At 57.6% G+C, this 25,153-nt stretch overlaps 1 protein-coding gene across 4 annotated transcripts in view; it reads right to left on the bottom strand.

The window, feature by feature from the left end:
• Window positions 1-340: 340 nt before the first annotated feature.
• LOC129552323 (cilia- and flagella-associated protein 100-like) overlaps window positions 341-25,153 on the bottom strand; it is a 29,902-nt gene continuing 5,089 nt past the window's right edge. The window contains exons 3-17 of one of the 4 annotated variants that reach the window (XM_088839341.1): window positions 24,121-24,195; window positions 19,399-19,499; window positions 17,042-17,228; window positions 14,966-15,033; window positions 14,731-14,894; window positions 14,473-14,553; window positions 13,996-14,174; window positions 13,683-13,715; window positions 13,474-13,600; window positions 11,399-11,450; window positions 11,175-11,326; window positions 8,166-8,376; window positions 7,000-7,205; window positions 6,138-6,231; window positions 341-5,323 (exon numbers count right to left, since the gene is read on the bottom strand). In XM_088839341.1, the coding sequence (XP_088695467.1) occupies window positions 5,210-5,323; window positions 6,138-6,231; window positions 7,000-7,205; window positions 8,166-8,376; window positions 11,175-11,326; window positions 11,399-11,450; window positions 13,474-13,600; window positions 13,683-13,715; window positions 13,996-14,174; window positions 14,473-14,553; window positions 14,731-14,894; window positions 14,966-15,033; window positions 17,042-17,228; window positions 19,399-19,499; window positions 24,121-24,195 (1,844 nt within the window). In that variant the 3' untranslated portion in view covers window positions 341-5,209. Of the gene's footprint in view, window positions 5,324-6,137; window positions 6,232-6,999; window positions 7,427-8,165; window positions 8,377-11,174; window positions 11,327-11,398; window positions 11,451-13,473; window positions 13,601-13,682; window positions 13,716-13,995; window positions 14,175-14,472; window positions 14,554-14,730; window positions 14,895-14,965; window positions 15,034-17,041; window positions 17,229-19,398; window positions 19,500-24,120; window positions 24,196-25,153 lie in introns of those variants that run through there. The other 3 variants (XM_088839343.1, XM_088839345.1, XM_088839344.1) reach the window with 3 other exon arrangements.

Here is a 25,153-nt window from a genome sequence, read left to right on the forward strand (position 1 = left end):
CGGGAGACGGTGAAGGACAGGGAAGCCCAGAGTGCTGCAATTGATGGGGTCACAGAGTTGGACACGACTGAGTGACTGAACAACATCAAGCTTCAATTTCCTGCCTGGAGGAACCTGATAAAATGGGCACCCTGACTTTTTCAAACTGTTCAAACTCTGTTCAAACTCTGCTAAAATGAAATTGATATTCATATCAACACGTAGGAGTTTCTGAGTTTTGAGATGTCACAACAAGGTAAGAGGTTCTGGTGAAAATAGAACACTACTGGTAGGCAAAACATTCTTAAAATAAAGCTTTGTTTCAAACTGGATTTAAATACAACACTACATGGTTACGTGAAGCATGAACTAAGAGTCTGAATACAGCAGGCGACGTGTGAAAGCAAGTCTGAGATCCCACCCGTGAGAACGAAAGCTACCGGCTCTGCGGCGGTCGTGTGCGGATGCGACAGTAGGGCCAGTAAGGAGGCGGAGCACCAAAGAACCGATGCTTGTGAGCTGTGGTGCTGGAGAAGACTCCTGAGAGCCCCTTGGTCTGAAAGGAGATCCAACCAGTCCATCCTAAAGGAAATCAGTCCTGAGTAGTCACAGGAAGGACTGATGCTGAAACCAAAGCTCCAATCCCTTGGCCGCCTGACGTGAAGAGCCAGCCCCCCGGAAAAGACCCTGATGCTGGGAGAGACTGAAGGCAAGTGGAGCCAGGGACGCAGAGGAAGAGGCGGTTGGGCGGCGTCACCGGCTCAGCGGACAGCGGTCTGAGCGTCTCCAGGGGACGGTGAAGGACGGGGGTTCCCGGCGGGCTGCAGTCCACGGGTCACAGAGAGTCAGACACAGCTCAGCAACCGAACAGCAGCAACGGGAGAGTGAGCGTTTCTCGTCAGATCTGCAGCTGGCACGCACAAGTTGGTTTAGAACACTCTCCAACACAGATGGTCTGTAAGTCTGATTAAGTGTGTCACAAGTGCACGAACCAAAAGGTAATGTATTCATTCCAGGATGGAATAGAATGTTACTTTGAACAGTCTGTAAAACTTACACAGAGTCTGTAATCCACTCAAGATTCTAATAATAAAACCTTTACCTGAGATTTAAAGCCTCTTGGAAAGCTGTGCTCTGTCTGTGAAAACACTTCATAGGTTTCTTTTCATGATCATTTTTCACAGTGATAACACTTTTAACTCCTCAGTTGCTGATGTTATTGCCAAGATAAACTTGCCCTCACGGGTGTGGGAGATGAAGCTGACCCACTGTGACTGCTCTCTGGTCAAATGACTCCTGCAATTTCTAACTATGTTCTACATCCATAATATTTCTTTTTATATCCATCAAAATCTACTTCTCAGATCTTCATGTACACCAAATAATAGACACACCTGGTGAGTTCAGATTATATTAAACACTCTTTTGATAGCTTTCCCCATGTCAATTGAATCTGAACAAAGTGAAGCAGGGAGAAGAGTTGAAATTTTAAATGATTTTTAAGGCCTCTAAAAAAAAACATTAGACAGAAATCCTTGCCTTTACTGGTCTATAAAAAAGAACCGCAAGGTGCCTTTTTCATGAAATTGCAACAATTGCAACTCTAGTTAGAGTTGCAACAAGTTGGAGTTATGTTTGGAATGATTTGAGTTGAAACAGTTTGGATGTGGGCATATGAGGATAGATAGGATGATATATACTTAAGGAGGAGCAACAAGTATGAGTCCGTAAATTGCAAAGGTATACTTTGTAAACAAAGATGAAACATTTAACTTGTTTTCACTCTCTGACCCTTCCAGAATTTGCCATCATGTACTGACTCCCCTTGTAGACTTCGTTTATCACCACCAGATTAAAACTAGGTACGTGAATCGTGGTTAGATTTGTTCTCTTTATTTTGAAATTGTTTATGTTTCTCTCTCCTAGTATGATCTGATAAATGCCACTATCTGTATCACTTAATTTGTCTATAAGATTGTCTCTTGCATTTTCCACTGTGTAGCCATCTTCCACGTATATATTTATATGTCTATGTATATACATATTTATGTCTCTATATATCAAAGTATTTATATATCTGTGCATACAGACATTTATATATCTATGTACCTAGACATTTATAATTATGTACATTTATGTATACACAAATAGATGTTTTACCAGTGTAACAGGGCCTGGCGAAAAGAGAACGCTCCTACAAAAAGAATCAGACATGACTTGGAGATTGAACAACAACAACAAAATAGAAAATACATTCGGTTCACCTGCCACCAACAACACACAGTATATCAATGTTACTACAATAAAAAATAAAGATTAATTTTAAAAAATAATGCTCAGGGGGACCTCCCTGCAGTCCAGTGATTAAGATTCTGTGTTTCCAAAGCAGGGGGTGAGGGTTCGATCCTTGGTCAGGGAATTAAGATCCCACAGCTGCATGGCACGGCCAATAAATAAATAAAATTATAAGAATGTTCAGGAAGAACACACAAGCTTTTGGGTGTTTTTTCAAGTACATTCCGTATTAAATTACAGTCCTGAGTTAAAACTCAAAAGCTTTCATTTCCAAGGTAATCACAACTGGGCATGAAGAAAGCCTGCTGCCTTGTGGCCATATCCTGCAATAGCAACCTTAAGAGTTTTGCTTGTGAATACCTCTTTGCTGTTCAGTCCCCAGGTCGTGTCCCACACTCTGCGACCCCACGGACTGCAGTGCACCAGGCCTCCCCATCCATCACCATCTCCCAGAGTTTGCTCAGACTCATGTCCACTGAGTCGGTGATGCCATTCAACCAGCTCGTCCTCTGTCGTCCCCTTCTCCTCTTCCCTTCGGTTCAGTTCAGTCGCTCCGTCGTGTCCGACTCTTCGCTTACCACACCTCAGTCCACAGTGGGGCTGAGGCTGACCGCACAGCTCACCCCGCGATGAGGTTGACCCTGACCTCACCCCATGGTGGAGCTGGAGCTGATCCCACTACTAACCCCACGGTGGGGCTGACCCGACACCTCACCCCACGGTGGTCCTGGGGCTAACCCCAAACCTCTCCTTACAGCGGGGCTGACCCGACACCTCAACCCATGGTGGGGCTGGGCTTGACCCCACACCTTACCCCACAGTGGGGTTGAACCAACACCTCACCCCACGGTGGAGCTGCAACTGACCCCAAACATCACCCCTCAGTGGAGCGGAGGCTGTCCGCACACCTCACCCCACGGTGGAGCTGGGGCTGACTAACACTTCACCCCACGAAGGAGTTGGTGTCTAACACAACACCTCATTCCACAGAGGAGTTGGGGACTGACCCGACACCTCACCCCACGGTGGATTTGGGGCTGACCGAAAACCTCGCCCCACAGTGGAGCTGGGGCTGACATCACAATTCACCCCACGGAGGTGTTGGGGGCGGATCCCACACCTCACCCCACAGTGGGGTTGGGACTGACCTCACACCTCATCCCACAGTAGAGCTGGGGCTGAACCCACACCTCAACCCATGGAGGAACTGAGGTTGGACCCCACACCTCACCCCACAGTGGGGTTGAACCAACACCTCAGACCATGGTGGAGCTGGGGCTGACCCCACACCTCATCACATGGAGGAGCTGGAGCAGGCCCCACACCTCACCCCACGGTGGAGCTTGGGCTGAACCTGCACCTCATCCCATGGTGGGGCTTACCCCATAGCTCAGCCCTTGGTGCAGCTGGGGCTGACACCACAGCTCACCCCACGGAAGAAGTGCAGATTGACCCCATACCTCACATTACAGTGGATCTGGGGCTGACCCCACACTTCACTCCATGGTGGGAATGACCCGACACCTCACCCCATGGAGCTGCTAGGGCTGACCCCAACCTCAGACCACAGTGGAGCTGGGGCTGAACCCGCACCGCACCCCTCGGTGAATTTGGTTCAGACCTGGCACCTAAGTCCACGGTAGAGCTTGGGTTGACACCACACTGCGCCCCAGAATGGGGTTGGGACTGACTCCACACCTCACCCCACGGTGGAGTTGGGGGAGGAACCCACACCTCACAACACGGAAGGGTTTGGGGTGGACTTCACACCTCAAACCACAGTGGAGCTGGAGGCTGACCCCAGAACTCACCCCACGGTGGAGCTGGGGAGGACACCACACTTCACCCCATGGAGATCTGAAGCTGACCCCACACCTCACCCCACGGTGGAGTTGGGTGGACCCCAGGCCTCAGCCCACTGCAGAGCTGGGGTTACCCCACACCTCACCCTGTGGTGGAGACGAGCTGACCCCGCACCTCCACTGTTTCCACCTAGAGATGATCCTCTGCATCCCTCAGGTGGAAAATGGATGGACTTCACGACGAGTCTCAGAGAGCCCGGCTTTGAGCCCACATCTCACCCCACGGTGGAGCTGGGTGCACCCCAGGCCTCAGCCCACTGCAGAGCTGGGGCTACCCCACACCTCACCCTGTGGTGGAGACGAGCTGACCCCGCACCTCCACTGTTTCCACCTAGAGATGATCCTCTGCATCCCTCAGGTGGAAAATGGATGGACTTCACGACGAGTCTCAGACAGCCCGGCTCTGAGCCCACGTCTCACCTCAAGAGTAACCGTGCTTGTTCCCACACTTGTTCTTTGGCCGCTGAGAGTCATCCTGCAGCCCATCAGCACTGGGTGGAGCTGAAGAAGATCCCAGGGTGGATCTGGGGGGAACCCCACACATCACCTCAGTTTACACTGGAGTTTTCACCCCGTCACCTCAGGTTAACGTGCAGCGGATCTCCCTTCTCACCCTGTGCAGAGCGGCAACTGATCCCACCCCAGTCACGTCTGTCTCAGCAGCTGACTGACAGGAAGTCCAAACGGGCTCACCCCTTAGCATTGCTGTTCAGCCACGAAGTCACGTCTGACTCTTTGGGACCCCATGGATTGCAGCGCATCAGGCTTGCCTGTCCTCCACTATCTCCCTGAGTTTGCTTAAACTCAAGTCCACTCGGTTGGTGATGCCATCTAACCATCTCTTCCTCTCACCCTTATCACTTCCTGGTTTGAGTGACAATGAGCGGAGACTGAGTTTGTTACTGTGTCCGCCTCCCGAGACAGGCCTGGAGGCGCCTGAGCGACACAGCTTTTATTTCAGGTGAGTCTGAAGGCACAGCGTGGGGGGTGAGGGGCCCGTGCGGACGTGCAGGCTCCGCCTCTGCTCCCCACGCCTCCGTCTGCTTCTGCTCAGCCAGCGGGAGGCCCGCGCGCTACGTGAAGAAGAACAGCGGCTCCTCCCTGTTCTTGTCCATCAGCTCGTGCTCGGACTGCTCCTTGGTCTTCAGGGCGGGTGGCCGGGATCGGCACACTAGCCTCCTGCCCCGCTGCAGGGAGAGGACGCCGTGAGCCTGCACCCCGGCCTCACTGCACCCGGGCTGAGGCTGGACACCTGCCCCGAGCACACGGGAGCCTGGGGCCCAGGCCCAGCCCAGCCTTTCCGGTGGCTGAGGTCATGTGTGGTCTGCGGACAGGCCAGGGCCTCCAAGAGGGCCGGGGTAGGGAAATCTATGTGGCCTGCTCGCCAGGGTGCTGGCCCTGGGTGAGTGGGGGCGGGGGAGGAAGGAGGCACCCGGAAACTCGGGAGACGCCAGGCTAAAGGGACATCTCTCTCGCCACGAGGATCAGGAGAGACTCCGTGGGGTCCACACTGGTCCTCGGGTCAGGGTCATGATCGGGACTCTTCAGGGACCACAAGTCCAGCAGGCCAGTGGCTACTCCGGCCCGTACGCTGTGGGTGGGGGACGCAGTGGCTGGGGGACCCTCAGTGAGTGAGGGGTGATGGCCTTGGCCTGGGGTCTGGCTGGAAAGTAGGTGGGACCCCAGGGAGGCACTGAGCTGTGGGCACAAGTGCTTCTAGGGAGGATTGGGAGGTTGCCCGGAGGAAGTAGGTCCTCAGGGGCAAGTGTGGGGGGGCAGGCCTGAGATGGGGACCCTTGCTCCACCCTGACATTGCTCTGGTGACCCGTCTCCCCACAGGACCCCAGCAAGTGTGTCTACAAAAGTGGGCGAGACCTGGCGGGTCTGCAGCCACGAGCCCTCCTGGCTACGCCCCCTCGACACCGCCACGCCCCCTCGACACCACCACGCCCCCTCGACACCGCCACGCCCCGGGCTACGCCTCCTCGGGGCCTCGCTTACCTTCTTCTTGACGTCGGCCTGGGCTCGCGCCTGTGCGCGCAGCAGTCGCTCCTCCTGCAGCTGTTTCTGCAGCTTCGCCTTCTCTTCCCGGAGTCTGGGTGCAGGAAGGGCGAGGTTACCGACCAGAGGTCCGGAGAAGGCCATCAGCTCCTCCCCACGCAGTCTCAGGCCTCGGCGCCACTCTGCCCCACCTCCTTGCTGGCTCTGGCCCTGGTTGCTTGGGAGGGCCTGGCTCGAGGCTCATCTACCCCCCGGAAGGCCCAGGTTCCTGGCTTCCCCTCCCTGGTTACTGATGCATCGCCACCTTGAAAGCCCAGGCCCCAGCAAGGTCAGCAGTCGTGAGTCCTCCTGTCTGTACTTGAGGCCACCAAACCTTGTCCAGTGCCTGCCTGAGCAGGGTCTGGGGACCCAGGGGGAGAGCCCTTGTGTGTGGGAAAGACATGGCTGATCGCAGATGGCCGTACCTCAGGACTCTGCTGGGACCGAATGACCCAGGTGGCCGGGAACTGGCCTGCACCCCATCAGGCCCACAGGGCACACCCTTCGTTGACTGCCCTTCGGCAGCTCTCAGGCCGGCCCTTTCCCTCCCCGGGCTCGGGCAGTATAGCTCTTTGCCCGCAAAGTGCCTCTCACTGTCCCTTCTCCTCGGTGGCTGGGTGCGGGAGGTGGGGGTTTGCCCATCACTTTGCTCCTGGGGTCCCTAAGGCCACCACATGCCTCTCCCAATGGAGGGACCTTTCCCACTGGGCCGAGCCTGTGGGGTGTGAGCCAGACACCCCCTCCCAGCAGGGAGCCCCAGGGCGTGCCCATCCTCAGGGCCAGTCCAGAGCTGGTGGGGATGTGCAGGGCCCCCCCCACGCACCGGAGGCGCCTCTCCTTCTCCTTGGCTTTCTCGGCCTGCTCGATGCGGGCTGGGGGCACGCGCTCCAGGTTCTCAAGCAGTTCGTCCAGCTGGTGCTCAATGGTGGCCAGCATCTGCACGGTGCCCAGGCTGGACTCCTGCTGGCCACCGACGCAGTGCTGGTAGACGTCCAGCACCTTGCAGTTCAGACTCTCCAGCAGCTTGTCCTGTGAGGTGGGTAGGCCTCCCTCCAGCGGGGTCGCGCGGGCCCAGGCTGCCCCCAGGCCTCAGCCAGCTGACCTCCCAGGCTCTGCCAAGCCGGCAAGGGGTGCTCAGGAAGTCAGGGGGCACAGAGCTGGACACTCGGGCTTCTCTTGGGCAGAGGGCCACGCCCTGGGCCTCTGTGGTCAGCCAGATCCCGGGTCCCAGTGCCTACTGGGGATCCTGCCTGGACACGGGGTGCCCACTGAAGCCCCGTGAGCTACTCTGCCCCTGCCTTGCCCTCAGCTCCCCCCAGGACCACGTTCTGTGGCCTGCTTTCTGTAGTGCTGGGCTAGACGACCCCCCTCTCTCAGCCTGTTCTGATGTTCAGAAGACACAACACCCCTGTCCCCTGGGGTGGCCAAGAGGGAGGGGGAGGGGCAGGGGGCACAGGGCACAGCTGGTGCCTGGTAGTCTGGGGGTAGATGCCCGGCCCGCTCTCGGGGCTCCGGGTACTTGGCCCGGAAGGCAGGAGGCTCTCAACAGCAATCAAATGAACTAGGAAGCTGGGTGCAGGCCCTGGGCCCCTGGGCTCCATGCTCTGAGTCCTCTCACCCTCCCGGCCTGGCTGGGGACGTGCCTGCCTGCCTCCCTGCAGGGTCACTTCCAGACGCACTGAGTGTTTAAGAAGCAGATGAGTTCACGGAAGGAAGGAGGGATGGAGGAGGGGTGTTGCGGAGCTGCCCATTCATGGGGCGTGAACACACGGCTGGTTCTGATTTGGGGCCAAGGGCCATGTCCAGTGGTGCCTGTGGGTCAAGCCCAGAGGCCTGGCGAGTGGCAAGGACCACGGCAGCCCCGGAGAACCACGTGCCTCCGGGCTGGCTCTCCCATGGCCTAGGCCCCTCTGGCGAGGATGACTCCACCCTCCACTGGGGCTATGGACACGTGCCCACAGCCGCCATCTGCCCATCCGGGGTCCCTACCTCCTGATCACCCTTGAACTCGCCAAAATGGAATACACGGGCTTTGAGCTCCAGCTCCGCAGCCATCTCCTCCTCCTTGGCAATGGACGTCATCAGCGTGGTGATCCACTGCTTCAGCTGGTTCACCTCCCGGTCCCTGAAGGGCAGCAGCACCTCTGAGCCTGCTGGCCCTGCCGCAAGCTGAGGGCCAAGAGCCCCAGCCTCAGAGGCCCTGGTGAGACGCAGGGGAAATCTAACATCTTTAACAATCCACGCTAAAAAAGGTAAAGGGAAAACCCAAACCTGCCTTATTGAGGTATAGAATTCACCATAAAATTCTTTCAAAATGTCCAATTTTTTTCATGACCATCATAATCTAATTTCAGGACAGTGTCATTAACTGGAGAGAAGCCCCCAGTCACTCTCGCCCACCCCCTCCACTCCGTCTCTCCTGGACATAAACACGGAGCCCCGTGGCATCTGTCCCTTTGTGTCCGGCTCTTTCACCTGGCACTGTGTTTTCAGGTTTGTCTCTCCTGTAACCTGCCTGGTCAGAGCCTCGTTTCTTCTTACAACCACTGTGGTCCACCACGTGGGAGACCAGGCTTTGCCAGAGTCATTCTTCAGTGGACATTAGGCAGTTTCTACCTTTAATCTCTTGGGAACAATTCTGCTGTGGATGTTCACTGGATAGGGTTTTCCGAGCCCAAGTTTTTAATCCTCTTAGGGGCTTCCCTGGTGGCTAAGCTGGTAAAGAGTCCACCTGCAATGCGGGAGACCTGGGTTCGATCCCTGGGTTGGGAAGATCCCCTGGAGAAGGGAAAGGCTACCCACTCCAGTATTCTGGCCTAGAGAATTCCATGGACTGTATAGTCTATGGGGTTGCAAAGAGTCAGACACAACTGAGTGACTTTCACTTTCACTAGGAATAGGATTGCAACAATCACCTTTTATATGAAACATATTAATTTTTTCTTAAGTCTTTCATGTTCATGGCAGACATGCATTGTCTGCTGGGGTTTCTAGAGCAGAAACCCTGGCTCTTATAGTTGGCATGGGTCTGGCCAGTGTGGGCAGCGGCATGCCAGTCCTGACCAGAATGAGCAGGACCCTAGTCACTCAGCCAGCTGTGCCTGTGGGGTCTAGAGGTGCCCCTTTCCCTACGGTGGTTCTGAGGCTCCGCCCAGGTGAACAGAACCACCGACATTTTCCTGTGTTTAGACAAAGTGCCACGGGAGCAGCTCCTTTGCCCTCTGTCATGAGCACGGGTGCCGGGGTACAGGCCTCCACCCCCTGGCAGCCCTCCAGGATGCAGCCCCATGGCTGTGGGGCTGAGGCCAGGAGCCTGAGTGCGAGGGGGGCGGAAATGGTCCAGCCAGCCCTCCCAGGCTTTCAGAGGCGGGTGGACAGGTGGACCACCTGCAGCTCACACACACCCTCCCTCAAGGCCTGGGCCCTTATGGGGGGCAAGCAGGGCACCCAGGATAAGAACAGAGGCCAGACCTCCCCTCAACCCTGAGTGTCCACTGCAGAGTCAGCGGTGCATCTCCCAGTGCTGCATGACTGCCAAGAGTCCAGCCTGATGCTTAGAGATTCCTCTGCGTCCAGTGCCTGGACACGAGTGACCCTGCAGCCAGCGCCCCTTTTACATGGACCAAATGTGTGGGGGGGCGGGTAATTTTGTTCTTCTATTTCTTTCCCAGGTGTTTGGGATAAAAAGATGCCTTTTCCCCACTGTGTGCGTGCTCAGTCACATCTGACTCTTTTCGACCCCAGTCCAGTCTTTTGGACTGGAGCCTGCAAGGCTGCTCTGTCCATGGGACTCTCCAGGCAAGAATACTGGAATGGGTACCTGATCCCTTCTCCAAGGGCTCTTCCCACTCAGAAATTGAACCCGAGCCTGTTGTACCTCCTACACTGGCAGGAAAAACAGTCTTTCCTGAGAGCTCGTGTTTCAGCATTATTCTGGAGACTCTTGGTAGGAAATTATCCAAGGCAGGATGTTAGTCAACAGGACGTGAGCACACAAGTGGTCAGAGCTGTGGGCTGGCTCCACCTCAGGACCTTTGCACGCGGTTCCCTCTTCCCCCAAGATTCCCTGTGGTGTCCCATCACTCAGGAAGTCCATGGCTGAAAGGACACCCTCCCTGGGAGCCTCCCCTGCCCTCTCCCATCTGCCGCCAACCTCCACTTCAACCTCCTCCTCATAGGACCCTTTATCCCTAGCATGTGTTACTACCCACAAGGCAAATCTGCACACCTCGAAGTTGGCTCCCCTGGGCTGCCAGCTCATGGGGCAGGGTTTACCTTATTTATGAAGGGCCCAGACCCCGGCCTGATCCAGAATGGGTGCTTACTCAAGGTTCGGGAGTAAAGCGGTGATCCCCTGCTCCCCGCTGGCCTCACCTGGAGCCAGACGCTGCCCAAACAGGCTAATAAAACTGACACCTCTTTCTGTTCCAGAAGACTTACTCTGAGCCAGCGCTGGGCAGGAAACACTACATGACGAAGGCTGGAGAGTCAAGTAGCTTGGATCACATTACTACTATTAAATAACAAATAACAGTGCTAATCATTATAATCATTAGTAAAATAAATGCGCGTGTGCTCAGTCGCTTAAGTCATGTTGGACTCTACAACCCCATGGATTGTAGCCCACCAGGCTCCTCTGTCCATGGGATTCTCCAGGTAAGAATACTGGAGTGGGTTGCCATTTCCTCCTCCAGGGGATCTTCCCAACCCAGGGATGGAACCCGCAGCTCCTGCATTGCAGGCAGATTCTTTACTGCTGAGCCAGTAAAATAATCATTACAGAACCACCTTGGGCGGTGTCCATGGAGATGCCCCCTTCCGACCGCAGGCTGCTCCAGGGTGGGGAGAGGTCAGCCCCTCAGGGCTCCACCGCCTGGCCCACTCTGAACCTCAGCTCTGGGCCCAAGAGGACACGTCCTCTCCCCAGAGCTGGCAGGGCCAGCACCATAGACAGGGCAGGGTGGGCTACCCGGCCGCGGAGCCGTGCCTGAGACCTACATGCGGGTTTGGGTGTTCTTCAGGGTGAAGTTCAGCTCCTCCAGGGCCTCCTCCATCTCCTGGGTGTTCTGGACCAGGGACAGGTTCTGCTCCTCCAGCTTTGTGAAGATGTCAAGGAGCTGCTGCGGGTCTGTGAAGTATAGCTCCAGCTCCTGCGAGCAGAGCCGGGTGAGGACCCGGGTCAGCGGGCCCCGCCCCGCAGCCCCGCGGGAGCAGGCACTCACCTCCCCATCGTCGCTGTCGAGGTCGTCCTCCACAGGGAGGGTGGAGCTGGACCTGCGGGGACACGGGGTCGGGGCCTGGGGCACCTCCCCAACCAGCCCTCGTCCCATCCTCTGTCCCCCTGGCAGCCAAGGCCGTGGCCCCAGCCTCCTCTTGGCCCCTCCTGTGGCCCCGGCCACAACACGCCCGGTCAGTCCCTCTCACTCTGGTTAGAATAAAGCGCGGCTCCCGCCTCGAGGCTGCCAGCCCCAGCAGCTCCTTCCTGAGATCCAGGAGCCAACCCGACCTCAGACCCACGGCTCCCACTGCCAGGCCCCTCCCTGGTCCCCGCTCTTTCCCTCCCACCTGGGCCTTCCCTGCCCCGCTCCCTCCTTAGCACGTGTCATCGCTGGCCCCTCTCACAGCTGCTGTGCCACACCACACGTCAGGGACCTTGCTGGACACGCACGGCCCAGTGGCCACAGGGAAGGCTGTGAGGGCTGCAAGCACTGGGGGGACCTGGCCAACCTCAGTCCTGCATCCGTCACCCCTCCCAGCCTGCACCCTGTATGGACACGCAGGCTCTGCCGCCCCCGGAGCTGGTGAGGTCTGTGCCTCACCCTGTGTGCACACTGATTTTATTGTCCGACTCTGCGACCCCGAGGACGACAGCCCGCCAGACTCCTCTGTCCGTGGGATTTCTCAGGCAAGCATACTGCAGTGGGTCGCCGTTTCCTCCTCCAGGGGATCTTCCCAGAACAGGCACTGAACCTGCATCTCCTGCACTGGCGGGCGGATTTCCCGTCTGAGCCACCAGGGGGCCCCACGCACACAGATGCCACCGAATCGGCACACGAGAGCCCTGCCGTCAGAAAGCCAGTCACCTGCCCAAGGTCACTCTTGGCCTGGAAGGCGCCCTTCTGAGACTCCTCCTTCCAAGAGGACACAGCCTGGGGGCAGGCTGGACTCTAGCTCCGACTCGCCCTCCCGGTCAAGTGCCTTGTGCAGCCCGCGACCTGCCCAGATGTCATGGTAGCCATGGTTACAGGGCTGGCAGGCGGAGGTCCCAGACCTCTGCTTCCAGGGACTTTCCCTGCTGCTGGGAGCTCCAATGCTGAGGGCACCTCTCCAGAGGAGGCACGCACATCCGATCCCGGAGCTGGAGACCACAGCCCGGCGCGGAGGGGTTACAGGGACCAAAGCTAACCTCTGCACGTGCCTGGCCTCTGCGCTTGGTGATCCGCCACGTGCACCACAAAATCAGAGAAAACGGTACAAGACCCAGGTCTGATTGTGTCGGCACCCTGCCGAAACTTCCTGGCCTCTGCAGCCCCGGACCCCAGGGCAGGGACTTGAGGCAAGGCCAGGGTGCAGCCCTGCCTGGCTGCCAGGCGCCCCCGCCCCTCTGCACCTTGTGGGGAGCCCGCCCGGAGAGGCTGGGGTGCACAGTGACTGTGCTGGAGGAGCAGGGGGCCCCGGAGGCGGCGGTGGGGCAGGCGTGTCCTGCGGTCAGTCATCACGGCGTGTGTGTGTTGGGGTGTCAGGGAATCACAGGAAGACATTCAGGACATTCAGGGCAGCTCGGTGGTCCCCGAGGGGTTTTGCAGGGGCTACAGGGTGAATCACCAGAGCTGGATCTGGTCGGTTGGTTTGTCCCTTACTGTGTTTTGCATAAGACTTGAAAATAACTGTCATAATTAAAGTTTGGGATATTTTATATGAAAATCCAGACTTCCTGCTTCCCTTTCAAGGTTCAGGGGCTCTGCCAACCCCCCGGCCAGCACTCTGGACTCTGAGGGTTCGGGCAGCCGGGTCCTCTCCCAAGCATCCCCCCAGCTGCCTCTACCATGCACCTTTGACTGTCCCAGCAGCACCCACATAGGCCATCCCAAGCTCAACTTCACCAAATCACATGAACGTAAGTGTCTGCTCAGGAAACACATCGATTTTCAGGCTTATGTTTAACTCTAGACCCTCCAGGCTGGACACGGCCCTTCCTCAGCCTCTTCCCTGTTCCAGGCACTCTAAGCTGGCACCACTGGGGGCCGCTCCCCAGCAGGCCAGTCTCCTCCATCACCCCCTCCCCATGCCCACTCACCTTTTGGACTCCACCCCACTGGGCACGCTGGGCAGGGTGTCCTGCTGCTGGCTGACAGTCGTGGACAGTGCCTGGCACAGCCGCATCACTTGCAGGAGCTTGGCAGGCTTCTTGGGGCTCTGCCCCTCTGGTGGAAGCAGAGGGGTCTGTCCACCTGCCCATCCCCACAGCCCAGAGTGGGGTCCCTCCATCCGGGGGCTGCCACATACCTCTGGAGCTCAGCTTCCCCTTGGTCTCCAGTCCTGTGGGAAGCCAGGAGAGGCTCAGGGTCCCAGGCACTTGCCCGTGGTCTCCCCAAGTGGCAGGACTGCTTGGAGAGCTGGCTGACGACCTCCCAGAGTGTGTGGGCTGAGCAGTGGGGGTTGGGGGGGCTCTGGGGGATGGAGAGGCCTGACCTGGGGGTGGGTACTCTGGGGGATGGGGAGGCCTGGGGGGCTCTGAGGGATGGAGAGGCCTGGGGGGGTTCTGGGAGATGGAGAGGCCGGGCTAGTGGACACGGGTGTACCCGCCCCTTCCTGCTACCTTTGTCCCCCACTGAGGACAGCGGCAGGCTCTCGAAGGCCTCTACCACCTCCGTGGCCTGTTTCAGAGCCGAGCGCTTCTTCTCCTGCTCCTCCAGCCACTCCCTGGGTGACAGCTTGTACAGGAAGTCTTTGTAGACCTTGTACTGATGCAGTGTGTCCTCAAATTTGGAGATTTCGCTGCACCCAGGAGGGGACAGGCGAGGTCAGGCTCCATCCCTGGGCCCCTCAGAGGGGAGGCAAGCCGGACCCTGCACGCAGGCAAGAGGGCCGGCCTGCGGGGCAGCACAGCTCAGTCCCCAGGTCACTGCCACTCCCGGGGCAGAAAGGCCTTGGGGTGAGCCCTGCCCCGTGTCCTGGCCTTGGTCACCCGCAGGGCCTGGGCTCCCGGACATGATAGGGATGCAGAGCGGTGTGCTACATGGAGCTCCCTGGGCTCTGGGAGACATGGCAGGGCCAGTGCGCCCCCTGAACTCACCTCTTGATGTTCATGATCTGGGTGGTCAGCTCACGAATCTCTAGGATCTTCTCCATCTTGGCTTTGGACTCCTTGTCAGCCCTGGGGGAGGGGGGCGGAGGGGAAGGGGCTCAGGGGAGTGTCCACACTGCCTTCGGTCAGGGCTGCAAGCGGGGGAGCTGCCAAGCAGGGGCCTGAACTGAGGGCAGGGGTCCATCCACGGCTGCTGCAGGCGGGCTGGGGGAGTGGTGGGCATGCAGGCCTGGGCGGGGCGCTCACGTTCTCAGTGCCTGCACAGAGCTGCGGTCGTTCTCCCTAAGAAACTCGTCGAACAGGGCTGCGTCCTTCTCCAGGAACTTCTCTGCCCGCTCCAGCTCAGCTTCCTCCTGGGCCGCCAGCCTCTCCAGTCGCTGGATCTCGCTCCGCTTCATATCCAGGGCGTACTGAGGGCAGGAGTGGCATGATGCAGGCCCCACGGGGACAGGGCGTGGGGCCCACAGGGCAGCTAGCCTACCTGGATGATAAACATCTGCCGGTTCTGGTCCACGTAGCTGTTGATGTTGTTGGGCTCCAGCTTCTTTTCTGCAGTGAAAGGCATGAGGCATCTGGGGGTGGGCGGGCAGTGGGAGCAACCCCCCAGGCAGTGGCCGGGGACCCACAAGCCAGGCAGTCCTGAGGCCTGGGTCACAACAGGGACCATGACGGAGCGAACTCTGCCTCAAGGCTGTGCAGATACAGAGCAGTCTCCATGGCTGGAGTCTGGCCAGGTGGGAAGTCCTTCCTTGCATCTGACTTGAGTTGCTCTTGCTTGTAGCACCCTTCTCCCTAGAATGAGGCTCTGGACAGCCCACCCTGGAAGTTTCACCTGGCTGGATGTCATGATGAAAGGTCTATTGGCCAGGACAGTAACAGGAGGGGGTGGTGAGAGAGAAAACAAGGCAGCAATATCTCTAGTTGGGGCGCCCTAAGCCTCCAGCAAGGCTTCCCAGGTGGCGCTAGTGGTAAAGACTCCACCTGCCAAGGCAGGAGATGCAAGAGACACAGGTTCGATCCCTGGGTCGGGAAGATCCCTGAAGAAGGAAACAGCACCCCACTCCAGTGTTCTTGCTGGGAAATCCCATGAACAGAGGACCTGGTGGGCCAGTCCATGGGGTCACAAAGAGTCGGACACAACCGAGCATCTGAGCACACGCACAAGCCTCCAGAGGCTAAGTCCATCCTGGCAGGGTTCGGCCGGCTGGGAAGAAGCTGGGGTGGGCATCAGGGCCGCCTTCTGGAGCACAAGCAGCGAGGCATCACAGTTGGGGTCAAGGTCCACGGGGCCTCTTTCCCGGCCTTTCTGAGAGCACAGGCTGGGGCACCCCCACTGTGGATGCAACTGTGGGCTCTTGGCCTTGTCCTTCAAACCTGCTCCTTTCCAGATGGACGTGCTGTGGTCCAGGAGGCCTGTTTTAAGTCGAGACGCCTGGCCTGGCCGTCCTGAGCTCAAGGAAGTCAGACCGGCTGGGTCCAGTCTTGCCCACTTAGATGCCCCCTGTGGCTCCCGGGTCTTGGCAATAACAGGCGGTGGAGGCAGAGATAAGACACAGGCAGAGCTCCACACTTGACATAACAAGCCTCGGTGTCAGGGGCGGAGGTTGGGGTCTCTCCATGTTCACATTCAGGGCCCCTGTAGTCCAAGGGGTCCAGGACCCTGACCTCAACTGGTTCTTTAAGCTTATTGGTTTATAGTTCATCGGTAGAACACTGATGCATATGTTTAGTACTCTAGACTTCCTTGTTTTGTCCCTCAGTCATGTCCGACTGTTTGTGACCCCATGGACTGTAGCCCACCCACTAGGCTCGTCTGTCCACAGGATGCTCCAGGCAAGACTACCGGAATGGGTTGCATGCCTTCCTCCAGGGGATCTTTCCAACCCAGGAATCAAACCCGGGTCTCCTGTGTTGCAGGCAAATTCTATACCATCTGAGCCACCAGGGAAACCCTTCAGACTTCTTACCAGGTGATGAAAATAACAACAGCTCACACACACAGCTCCCTCTCACTACACGCAGTGAGTGAAGACCTGAATCCCAGGACCCACAAGGCTAGTGATCAGCAGAAGCGGCAGCAGCAGGACACGCTGACTTGCCCGGACAGACGAGCCGAGTGAGACGCCTCATCTGACAACAGTCAAGCCTGCGCTCACGGTGAGTGAAGACCTGAATCCCAGGACCCACATGGCTAGTGATCAGCAGAAGCGGCAGCAGCAGGACACGCTGACTTGCCCGGACAGACGAGCCAAGTGAGACGCCTCATCTGACAACAGTCAAGCCTGCGCTCACGGTGCAGGTCAGCACTCTGACTGCACGCAGCACCAGGGTTCAAAGGCTGCTGGTCGGCAGTCCACCTGGAACTGATCTTTGCGGCCTGGGAGGCAGAGGTCGGGCATGAAGAGGACCCGTTGCCCCACCACCACACACACACACACACCGTACCACAACCCCGCATGGCTCAAGCCCTCTAAAAGTGCTGCTCGTACAGGAAGGGCGAAGGCGGGCCTGGGGACCAGGGCTGGGGACCACGGGGCGGGGGGGGGACGGGGTGCACCTCGGGTCATGGCGAGCTTCCAGGCCACCTGCTCGTGGAAGCTGCGAAGCTGCTCAGCCCGCCCCTCCTGGTCCTCCGTCTCGTCCTCCAGCTGCAGCTCGCGGCGCAGGCTGGTGTGCTTGGCGGACACCTTGGACGAGTAGGTCATCTTCTCATGCACCCGCAGCTTCTTCTTCTGCTCCCGGTCCTGCGGGAGGCGGGCGGGAGGGCAGGGTCGGGTGGGGACGGACGGACCGGGCCCGGCCCCTCTCCGCTGCCTGTCCCGTCAGGCGACAGGCACAGGCAGAGGCGCACACCTGGAGGGGTGTAGGGGCCTGTGCGTGTGCCCTATGCAGGGGGAAGCGCCCGGGGTGACGGGCATCTCCCTGTGGAGAATGGGGTGCAGGCAGGCATGGCACCAGAGGAACTGGGGAACCCTGGTCAGATGCGATTCCAGTCCAGGGGTGCAGGGACACGCTCACTGCCTCATCTGTCCTAAGGTCACACTAAAACCGCGTGTCTTGGGCTGTGATTTCTAAATCTGACAAACCAAGGCTCAGAGAAGCAGGATCTTCAGAGTTTCCAAGTTTGATAAGGAAGCTTGCTACTTACTGGGGGTGACCTGGGGCTGGGGGTCACTGGGGATCTGCAGCGCCCCAGCCCTTCACTTGGGGGGGTCTCAGGTTGGGGGGGGGCTTTCTTCCCAGTGGCCTAGTGCCCACCCCTCCTGCCACCCAGGCCCTGAGGATGTTGCTGGCTCGAGCCTGCATGTGGCTTCCCCTGGTCAAATCCAACATCCCACTGGTCCTGCCAGTAACAACGCCTGTTCCCCTCTAATGTGTGGTGGGCCCTGATTTGTGTGTCCTGGTACAATAAAACTGGGAAAGTGTCACCTGCGAGGATTCCAGTGGGAAAAAGTCTGCAGTTTGAAGGCACTGACTGGGAGGCTCTTCAGTGTGAGCAGGCTGGGGCTGTGCTGGGGGGGCGGGGTGGGAAGGGCAGGCAGGGGGCCCTGAAGGAAGGCAGAGGGTCCCTGAGGCCGGTCCAGGCTGGGAGAAGGAAGTCCAGGCTGCGCCGCTGCTGGATGAAGGGGAAGTGTGTCAGTGGGGGGGGGTTAGTGTGTGCATATATGAGTGTGTCTGTGCGTGAATGTGCACGTGTACACGTGTGTGTGCATGTGCGTGGGTGTGCGTGTATGGGTGTGTGTGCATGAATGTGTGTGAGTGTACACGTCTGTGTGCAGTGTGAGCATATATGAGTGTGTGTGCATGAGCGTACACGTGTGTGTGCATGTGCGTGGGTATGCGTGTATGGGTGTGTGTGCATGAATGTGTGTGAGTGTACACGTGTGTGTGCATGTGTGGGGATGTGCATGCGTGAGTGTGTGCATGTGTGTGGGTGAGGATGTGTGAGTGTGTGTGTGTGCTCATGTGTGGGGGTGTGCACACGTGTCCGTGTGTTTAAGAGTGTGTGAGCGTGACAGTGTGTGTTTGCGCGTGTGTGTGCATGCGTCTGCGGATGCACTGCCTGAAGCACCTCTCAGACTGGCTCAGGGTCTGTCGCCCCTCCATCCAGGCGGGAGGTGGGAGCATGACTGGCACCCGTGGAATCCTGATCAGGTCTGGGGTAGAGCCGGAGGACCTACCTGTCCCCGAGTGTCCTTGGTCCTGGTCAGGGTGGCAGAGGGAGTCTCTGCCTGAGGAATCTCAGAGGCTGAGCCCTGAGCTGGGGGTACACAGGCAGCCCCCGAAGGAGCCCAGGACACTGGCCACGCCTGTGCCTCTGACCAAGTGTCCCAGAAACATGGCCCACTGGGTGGGTCCCCTCAGCCTGGAGGGGTAAGGTCCGTTATGCTGCAGGGCAGTGGAGGGGTGGACTAGCTGGGCACATGGGGGTGCAAGAGACTCTGCTAGCGTGCAGACACAGCATGTGCTGGGGGACAGGGCTGATCCTGGGACTCCTAAGCACTGCAGAGACACAGCTGTGTGTGTGCACACGTAGTGTGTGCACGTGTGTGTGCATGTGTCTGGCCCCCAAGAAGTCCAGTGAGAGGGACTGTGCAAGGTTAGAGCATTCGGGGGGTCTCCTAGGGCCTGGGGGTCAGAGAGGGTGTCGGGAGGGGATGGCGTCTATTCCAGGTTCCGCAGAAGATAAGACACGCTGGCTAAGGCTCTGGGACAGACACTCGCTGGGGGCCCCCGTGACAAAAGCCCAGGAATGGTGGTGGTGAAACTGGTACGAGAGTAGGATGAGAGACCTGGGGCCAGGCAGAGTCGAGGAGGCTTCCCAGGCAGTGTGAGCCATCGGCTGTCCTAGAGCCAGAGTGCCGGGGGACCAGCGCTCTGGCCGAGGCGGGCAGGCTCCCCCCAGATACTCACCAAGAAAGACTTGTTCCGCTCCTGTTCTCTGAGCAAGAAGAAGTCCACGTCCCCAGACATGTGGAAAGGATTCACTGGCTGGTCAGGAACATTCTTGGACGCTGGGGAGGGAGAGGTCCCGTTGGAGAACCAGGGGCGATCTGTGCCTCCAGGGTCCCGGCGTCCCCACCGCCCAGCGAGGGAGCGCCGTGAAAGCAGGCGCGAACGGCAGACGCTCTCTCGGATCCAGCTGTGCCTGAAGTCCGAGCCTGGACCTCCCAGCTCTCTAAACTTCCCTGCCTGGTTTAGCCTGTTTAGCTTCTGTCCCTGGCATCTGAGAGACCGTGTGAACACAGACCTCCCTGTGTCTCAGATATTGCTACACTCCTGGCCCTCTGTCCTCGCGTTTAGTCTCAGGAACCCCGAGGCCATAAGGAAGAGAAGTTCCGCCTGCCCTTTGTAAGCGATGCAACCGGCTGACCCTGGCGGGTGCGGCACCCGCCTGCAGGAGCCAGAGGCCAGCACAGCGGCTGTGTCCTCAGGAGCCTCCGGGAGCAGCGAGGGCAGAGCGCCTGGGTGCTGGGGAGGCTGGGGCTGCCAAGGACCCCAGTCCTGTTGCCCCCACCCAGGCATAAGGGAGATGTTCCCATAGCCCAGCTCACCAGGTGTCAGAGAAAATGGAACCCAGAGGGCTCCAACCTAACGGCTTAAAAATATGGTTGCTTTCCTACTACCCTCGATTTAGAAGAAACAGGGTTCATCATTTTAAAAAAATCTTCAAATTAAAAGGAAATTTGTATGTGCTCATGTCTGACTCTTTGCTACGCCATGGACTCTGTCCATGGGAATTCCCAGGCAAGAATACAGGAATAGATTGGCTGTTTCCTTCTTCAGGAGACCTTCCTGACCTAGGAATCGAATTCACGTCTCTTGCATTAGCAGGCAGATGGTTTACCATTGAGCAGCCAGGGAAGCCCAGGAATCATTAAACTAAGGAGACAGACAACCAAGTAGAAAAGTGGGCCGAAGGCAGGTGTTTCATAGCAAAGAATCATCAATGCCTGTAAACACAGCTCGTCCCCCTCGCTGGTCACGGGGAACACAGGATGCTAACGCATGCCCAGCGGCATGCCAGAAAGGTAACCCAGAAAGGATGGGCCGGTGCCCAGGGCTGGAGGGGTGCGAAGTGACCGGAGCCCTCACACCTGGTGGTGGGCCGTGAGCTGGTACAGTCGCTCTGGTAGATGTTCAGTGACAACTTCTAAAGTTTAACATCCCAGCAGCAGTTCCAGTCCTCCTGGTACGCGCGGGGGAAACAGCCTCAGAACAGCAGATGGTGGACGAGCAGGAGGACGCGGAGCCCATCTCTCCCCACAAACGCATCGGCGATGCACGCACACACAGAAGGGTTGTCACAGAGCACCCGCTGAACCAGCCAGGCCCTCAGACACCTCAAAGGGTCCCACGCGGCCAGCAGGACGAAAGAAGGAAGGGAGGGGATGGGCGACAGGACCTGTGCTCAGGGGACTGAAGGGAGGGGAGCTCCTGCCGCCGGTGAAGCCCCGTCTCCGGTGGGGAGATGAACAAGGACAGAAGGGGAGCGTCAGGGGCTCCGAGGGCGCTCGGCAGCCGGCCAGTGGCAGGCAGGCTGTGGTTTTTCCAGTGGTCACGTGTGGATGTGAGAGCTGGACTATGAAGGTGCCCGGCAGCCGGCCGGTGGCAGGCAGGCTGTGGTGTTTCCAGTCGTCATGTGTGGATGTGAGAGCTGGACTATAAAGGAATCTGAGCATGGAAGAATGGATGGTTCTGAACTGTGGTGTTGGAGAAGACTCTTGAGAGTCCCTTGGACTGCAAGGAGATCCAACCAGTCCATCCTTAAGGAAATTAGTCCTGAATATTTATTGGAAGGACTGATGCTGAAGCTGAAACTCTAATACTTCGGCCACCTGCTGCAAAGAACTGACTCATTTGAAAAGACCCTGACGCTGGGAAAGATTGAAGGTGGGAGGAGAAGGCAACAACAGAGGATGAGATGGTTGGATGGCATCACCAATTCGATGGACATAAGTTTAAGTAAACTCCAGGAGTTGGTGATGGACAGGGAGGCCTGGTGTGCTGCAGTCCATGGGGTTGCGAAGAGTCGGACACGACTGAGTGACTGAACTGAACTGAACTGATGGGGACAGCAGACCATCATCCATCCTCGGGAGAAAGGAGGGAAACGTTCTAGATGGCAAACGGGGTGGAGGCTGTACACAGAGTTGTACACATTCATCAAAATGGATCAAAGTGTAACCTGGAGGTTTGTCATTGCACTGCATAGGAATGGTACCTCAGTGAAGACAGACAGACAAGCCACAAAGCAGACCCCTGGCCCTTAATGTCATGCTCAGCTCAGTGCAAGCATCATGGGTAGAAGAAACTGGTGGGTGAACAGCTGGGATCGGCAATGCGGGATCAGGCTGAACCCAGGGCTCACAGGTGGCTCCCAGGGAGGCAGCTGAAGGCACACAGCCCACTGGGAAGGGGTGTGTGCACACGCAGGCAGACACAGGTTCTCTCAGGCACCCTGGTTAACGCTGAGCCAGAGGAAATGCAGGACCCACAGACACAGCCTCAGTGACACCACCAGGAATGGAGCAGATATGCTCACCACAGGGACATGCTGTAGGGTTAGTAAGACCACGTCCCCACCAGGCAAGCGCAGAGGGCAAAAGGGCGCGGAGGCCGCTCTGCTCATGCTCACCATAGGGACATGCTGTAGGGTTAGAAAGACCACGTCCCCACCAGGCAAGCACAGAGAGCGAAAGGGCGTGGAGGCCGCTCTGCTCGGTTAGACAAGACTGAAGGTGCTCAGATCTCAACTGACTTTGGATGAGAACAAGTCTTCTGTGGGAAGACGTTCCTGAGACAACTGGGAAAGTCTGATGATGGCCTGGTTATCTGCTTCTGGGCATGTGAGAAAGATCCTGATATTTGAAAAATGCATACTGGAGGAGTGAAATAACGTCTGGAGTTTATCCTGGCAGCATCTGTAGCAACGTGGATGCAACCAGCGATTATCACAGAAGTGAAGTCAGAGAGAAAAAGACAGACAACTCACGCCGTCCCTCAGACGTGGATGCAACCAGCGATGATCCCAGGAAGTGAAGTCAGAAAGAAAAAGACAGACACCTCACGCTCTCCCTCAGACGTGGCGCCTCACATGTGCCACAGGGGCCTCCCTGGTGGTCCAGGGGCTAAGTCTCTGTGCTGCCAGTGGAGGGGGCCCAGGTCTGACCCCTGGTCAGGGAACCAGATCCCACATGCCGCAACTGAGGGTTCACACGCTGCCAACTAGAGACCCCGCACGCCACAATGAAGACAAAGCTCTCGTGTGCCCAGCTAAAACCCAGTGCAGCCAAAACAGGGCTTTCCAGGCGGCACGAGTGGTAAAGAACCCACCTTACAATGCAGGAGATATAAGAGACGCAGGTTCAATCCCTGGGTCAGGAAAATCCCCTGGAGGAGGCAATGGCAACCTACTCCAGTATTGTTGCCTGGAGAATCCCATGGACAGAGGAGCCTGGCGGGCTATAGTCCATGGGGTCGCAGAGTCAGATATGACTGAGTAACACTTTCACTGTACAGCACAGATAGTCAATATCCTGGGATAAACCATAATAGAAAAGAATATAAAAAAGAATGTATATATGTGTATAGCTGAGTCACTTTGCTATATAGCACAACAGTGTAAATCAACTACACTTCAACAGCAAATTTTGAAACAGTAAAATATTCTGCCAAGGACAAAAATAGAAAAAAGAGAAGAAGGACAGGTGAAGCAAACATGGCTAAATCTCATCTGCTTCCGATCTGGTGATGAGCACACGAGTTCACTGACCTCCAGTCTCTACTTCTAGGCAGGTTTGGGTTTTGATAACTAACAGGAGGAGGAAGTGGGCGTGGGCAGGGTGGATGGGGAAGCCCAGCCCCAGGGCGGGAGCTTGGCCAGAGAAGGACAGGCTCAGGCAACATGCTCAGAGCTGCACATCTCTGCAGGAGCAGCATACTGGCTTGTGGGGCCAGGCTGGGGGTGCGGACAGCCAGGGAACCAGGAGGGAGTCCAGGAAGCCAAGGCATGGAGGACACAGCAGGGCCCAGAGGACAAGGCATGTGCTGCCAGATGCATCCCTTTCTATCTCCTAACAGGCGGTGACCTTGAAACTCACTGAAAAACTACATTTCTCAGCTTCCCTTGCAGATACTGATGGCTCCATAACAGATGGAGTGTGGCAAGAAACTGTTGGGTGGGGCTTCTGGGGAAAATCTTTTCCCACGGATGGCTGAGTTAGCCCTTCCGTTTCCTCCTTCTCCCTGTCTGGAAGCAGATGTGATGGCTGGAGCTGCCACAGCCATTTTTTGACCAGGCAACAACCTTGTGGTTGAAAGACCCGAAAGTAAAGATAGTGGAGCAGAACGACTTAGAACCTGGTCACCTGGAAGATTTTGTAGGACTGCTTCTGGTAGAGCTCCACAGAGCCTTGGCCTGCCTCCCACACTCCTCATTACTGGAGGAAAACTAAATCCTACTTTGTTGCTTACGTTCCTGTTATTTCAGGTTTCAGTAATCCAATTTCTAATGAAAACAGAACATTTTCTCACTGTCCTTCCCACCAGAAGCTACATCTGAGGACATCTGGGGCCTGAGGGTGAGCGTTTGCCTCCCACTGATGGGACATGCACTCCCAGGTCCAGAATTACCTTTGCCTTTTTTCGCATGCTGCTTCTTTTCTTCAGTGACTGAAGAACTATTGTCCATGGATTCTGGGCCATGCTCTGGGGAGACACAAAAGTGACAGCCACAGCAAAAGACTCAGCAGCTTGTGAGAGCTGTGCACATGGCATCAGGCCAGGGAGACTTCAGAGCCTCCAGCCCTGGGGTCTCACCTGCCAGATGACACTTAGCTCCCATACCTGCGATGATTATACTGACTTTGCCAGGAAGTTTTGAGGACTGAGCAAAAAACGGGCCACAAAAGTTCCAGCACACGTGTCTGACCCATGACGGCAGCTTGTGACTCCCGCTGGGCACCCCTCCCCTTTGCTCCTATGGACAGAGCAGGATGCTTTTTCACAGAGGCCATAGGCTCTGAGCCTCTGACACCCGCCCAGCCAACCCTTCTGCTAGGAGCCTCCTCAGGCTTCCGGGGGCTGCAGTGGAAGACGCGGAGACCCCTTCCCTGACGTTCCCCTGTCAGCCGACACCACGGCGCCTCCTAAGGCAGGCAGGCAACAAAGCGAGAGCAGGTGGGTGGCTGCCGTCACCCGCCGGTCACTGGGTCTGTGGAGATGACCCCGCATCAGCGCTGAATTCCCCCAACGCTCCACAACTCACCACACATCCCCCGGAGGCCCTATAGGAGCCTGGAGCTCAGCCAAATCGGTGCCTCGCGCGTCCCCAGACGCGCGGCCAGGCCGTCCTCCTCCGGGCAGAGCCTGTCCGCAGCAGCCCCCACGGCCCCCGGCCCTGAGCCCTGAGCCCATCCCGCTGTGCAGGCTCTGGGTCCCTCCTCGAGGTGCGTTTCTCGCCGCCATGGCGCTTGTCCACACGCCCTTCCTTCATCTGGGTTCGTCCCAGCATCTCCCCCATACCCGCCTGTCCAGGACGGCGGGAGCTCACCCCACCCCGGGCCTCCCTGGGTCAGCTCTGGAGCGGTCCCCACAAGACTCGGGGGACGCTGCTGCTTCTCGATAACCGAGGAAACCGAGACATGGGAGGTGGGCTCAGACAGCA

Source organism: Moschus berezovskii, chromosome 9 (assembly GCF_049115385.1).
Source record: "Moschus berezovskii isolate FMDL1 chromosome 9, NW_MosBer_1.0, whole genome shotgun sequence".
Taxonomy (NCBI): Eukaryota; Metazoa; Chordata; class Mammalia; order Artiodactyla; family Moschidae; genus Moschus; species Moschus berezovskii.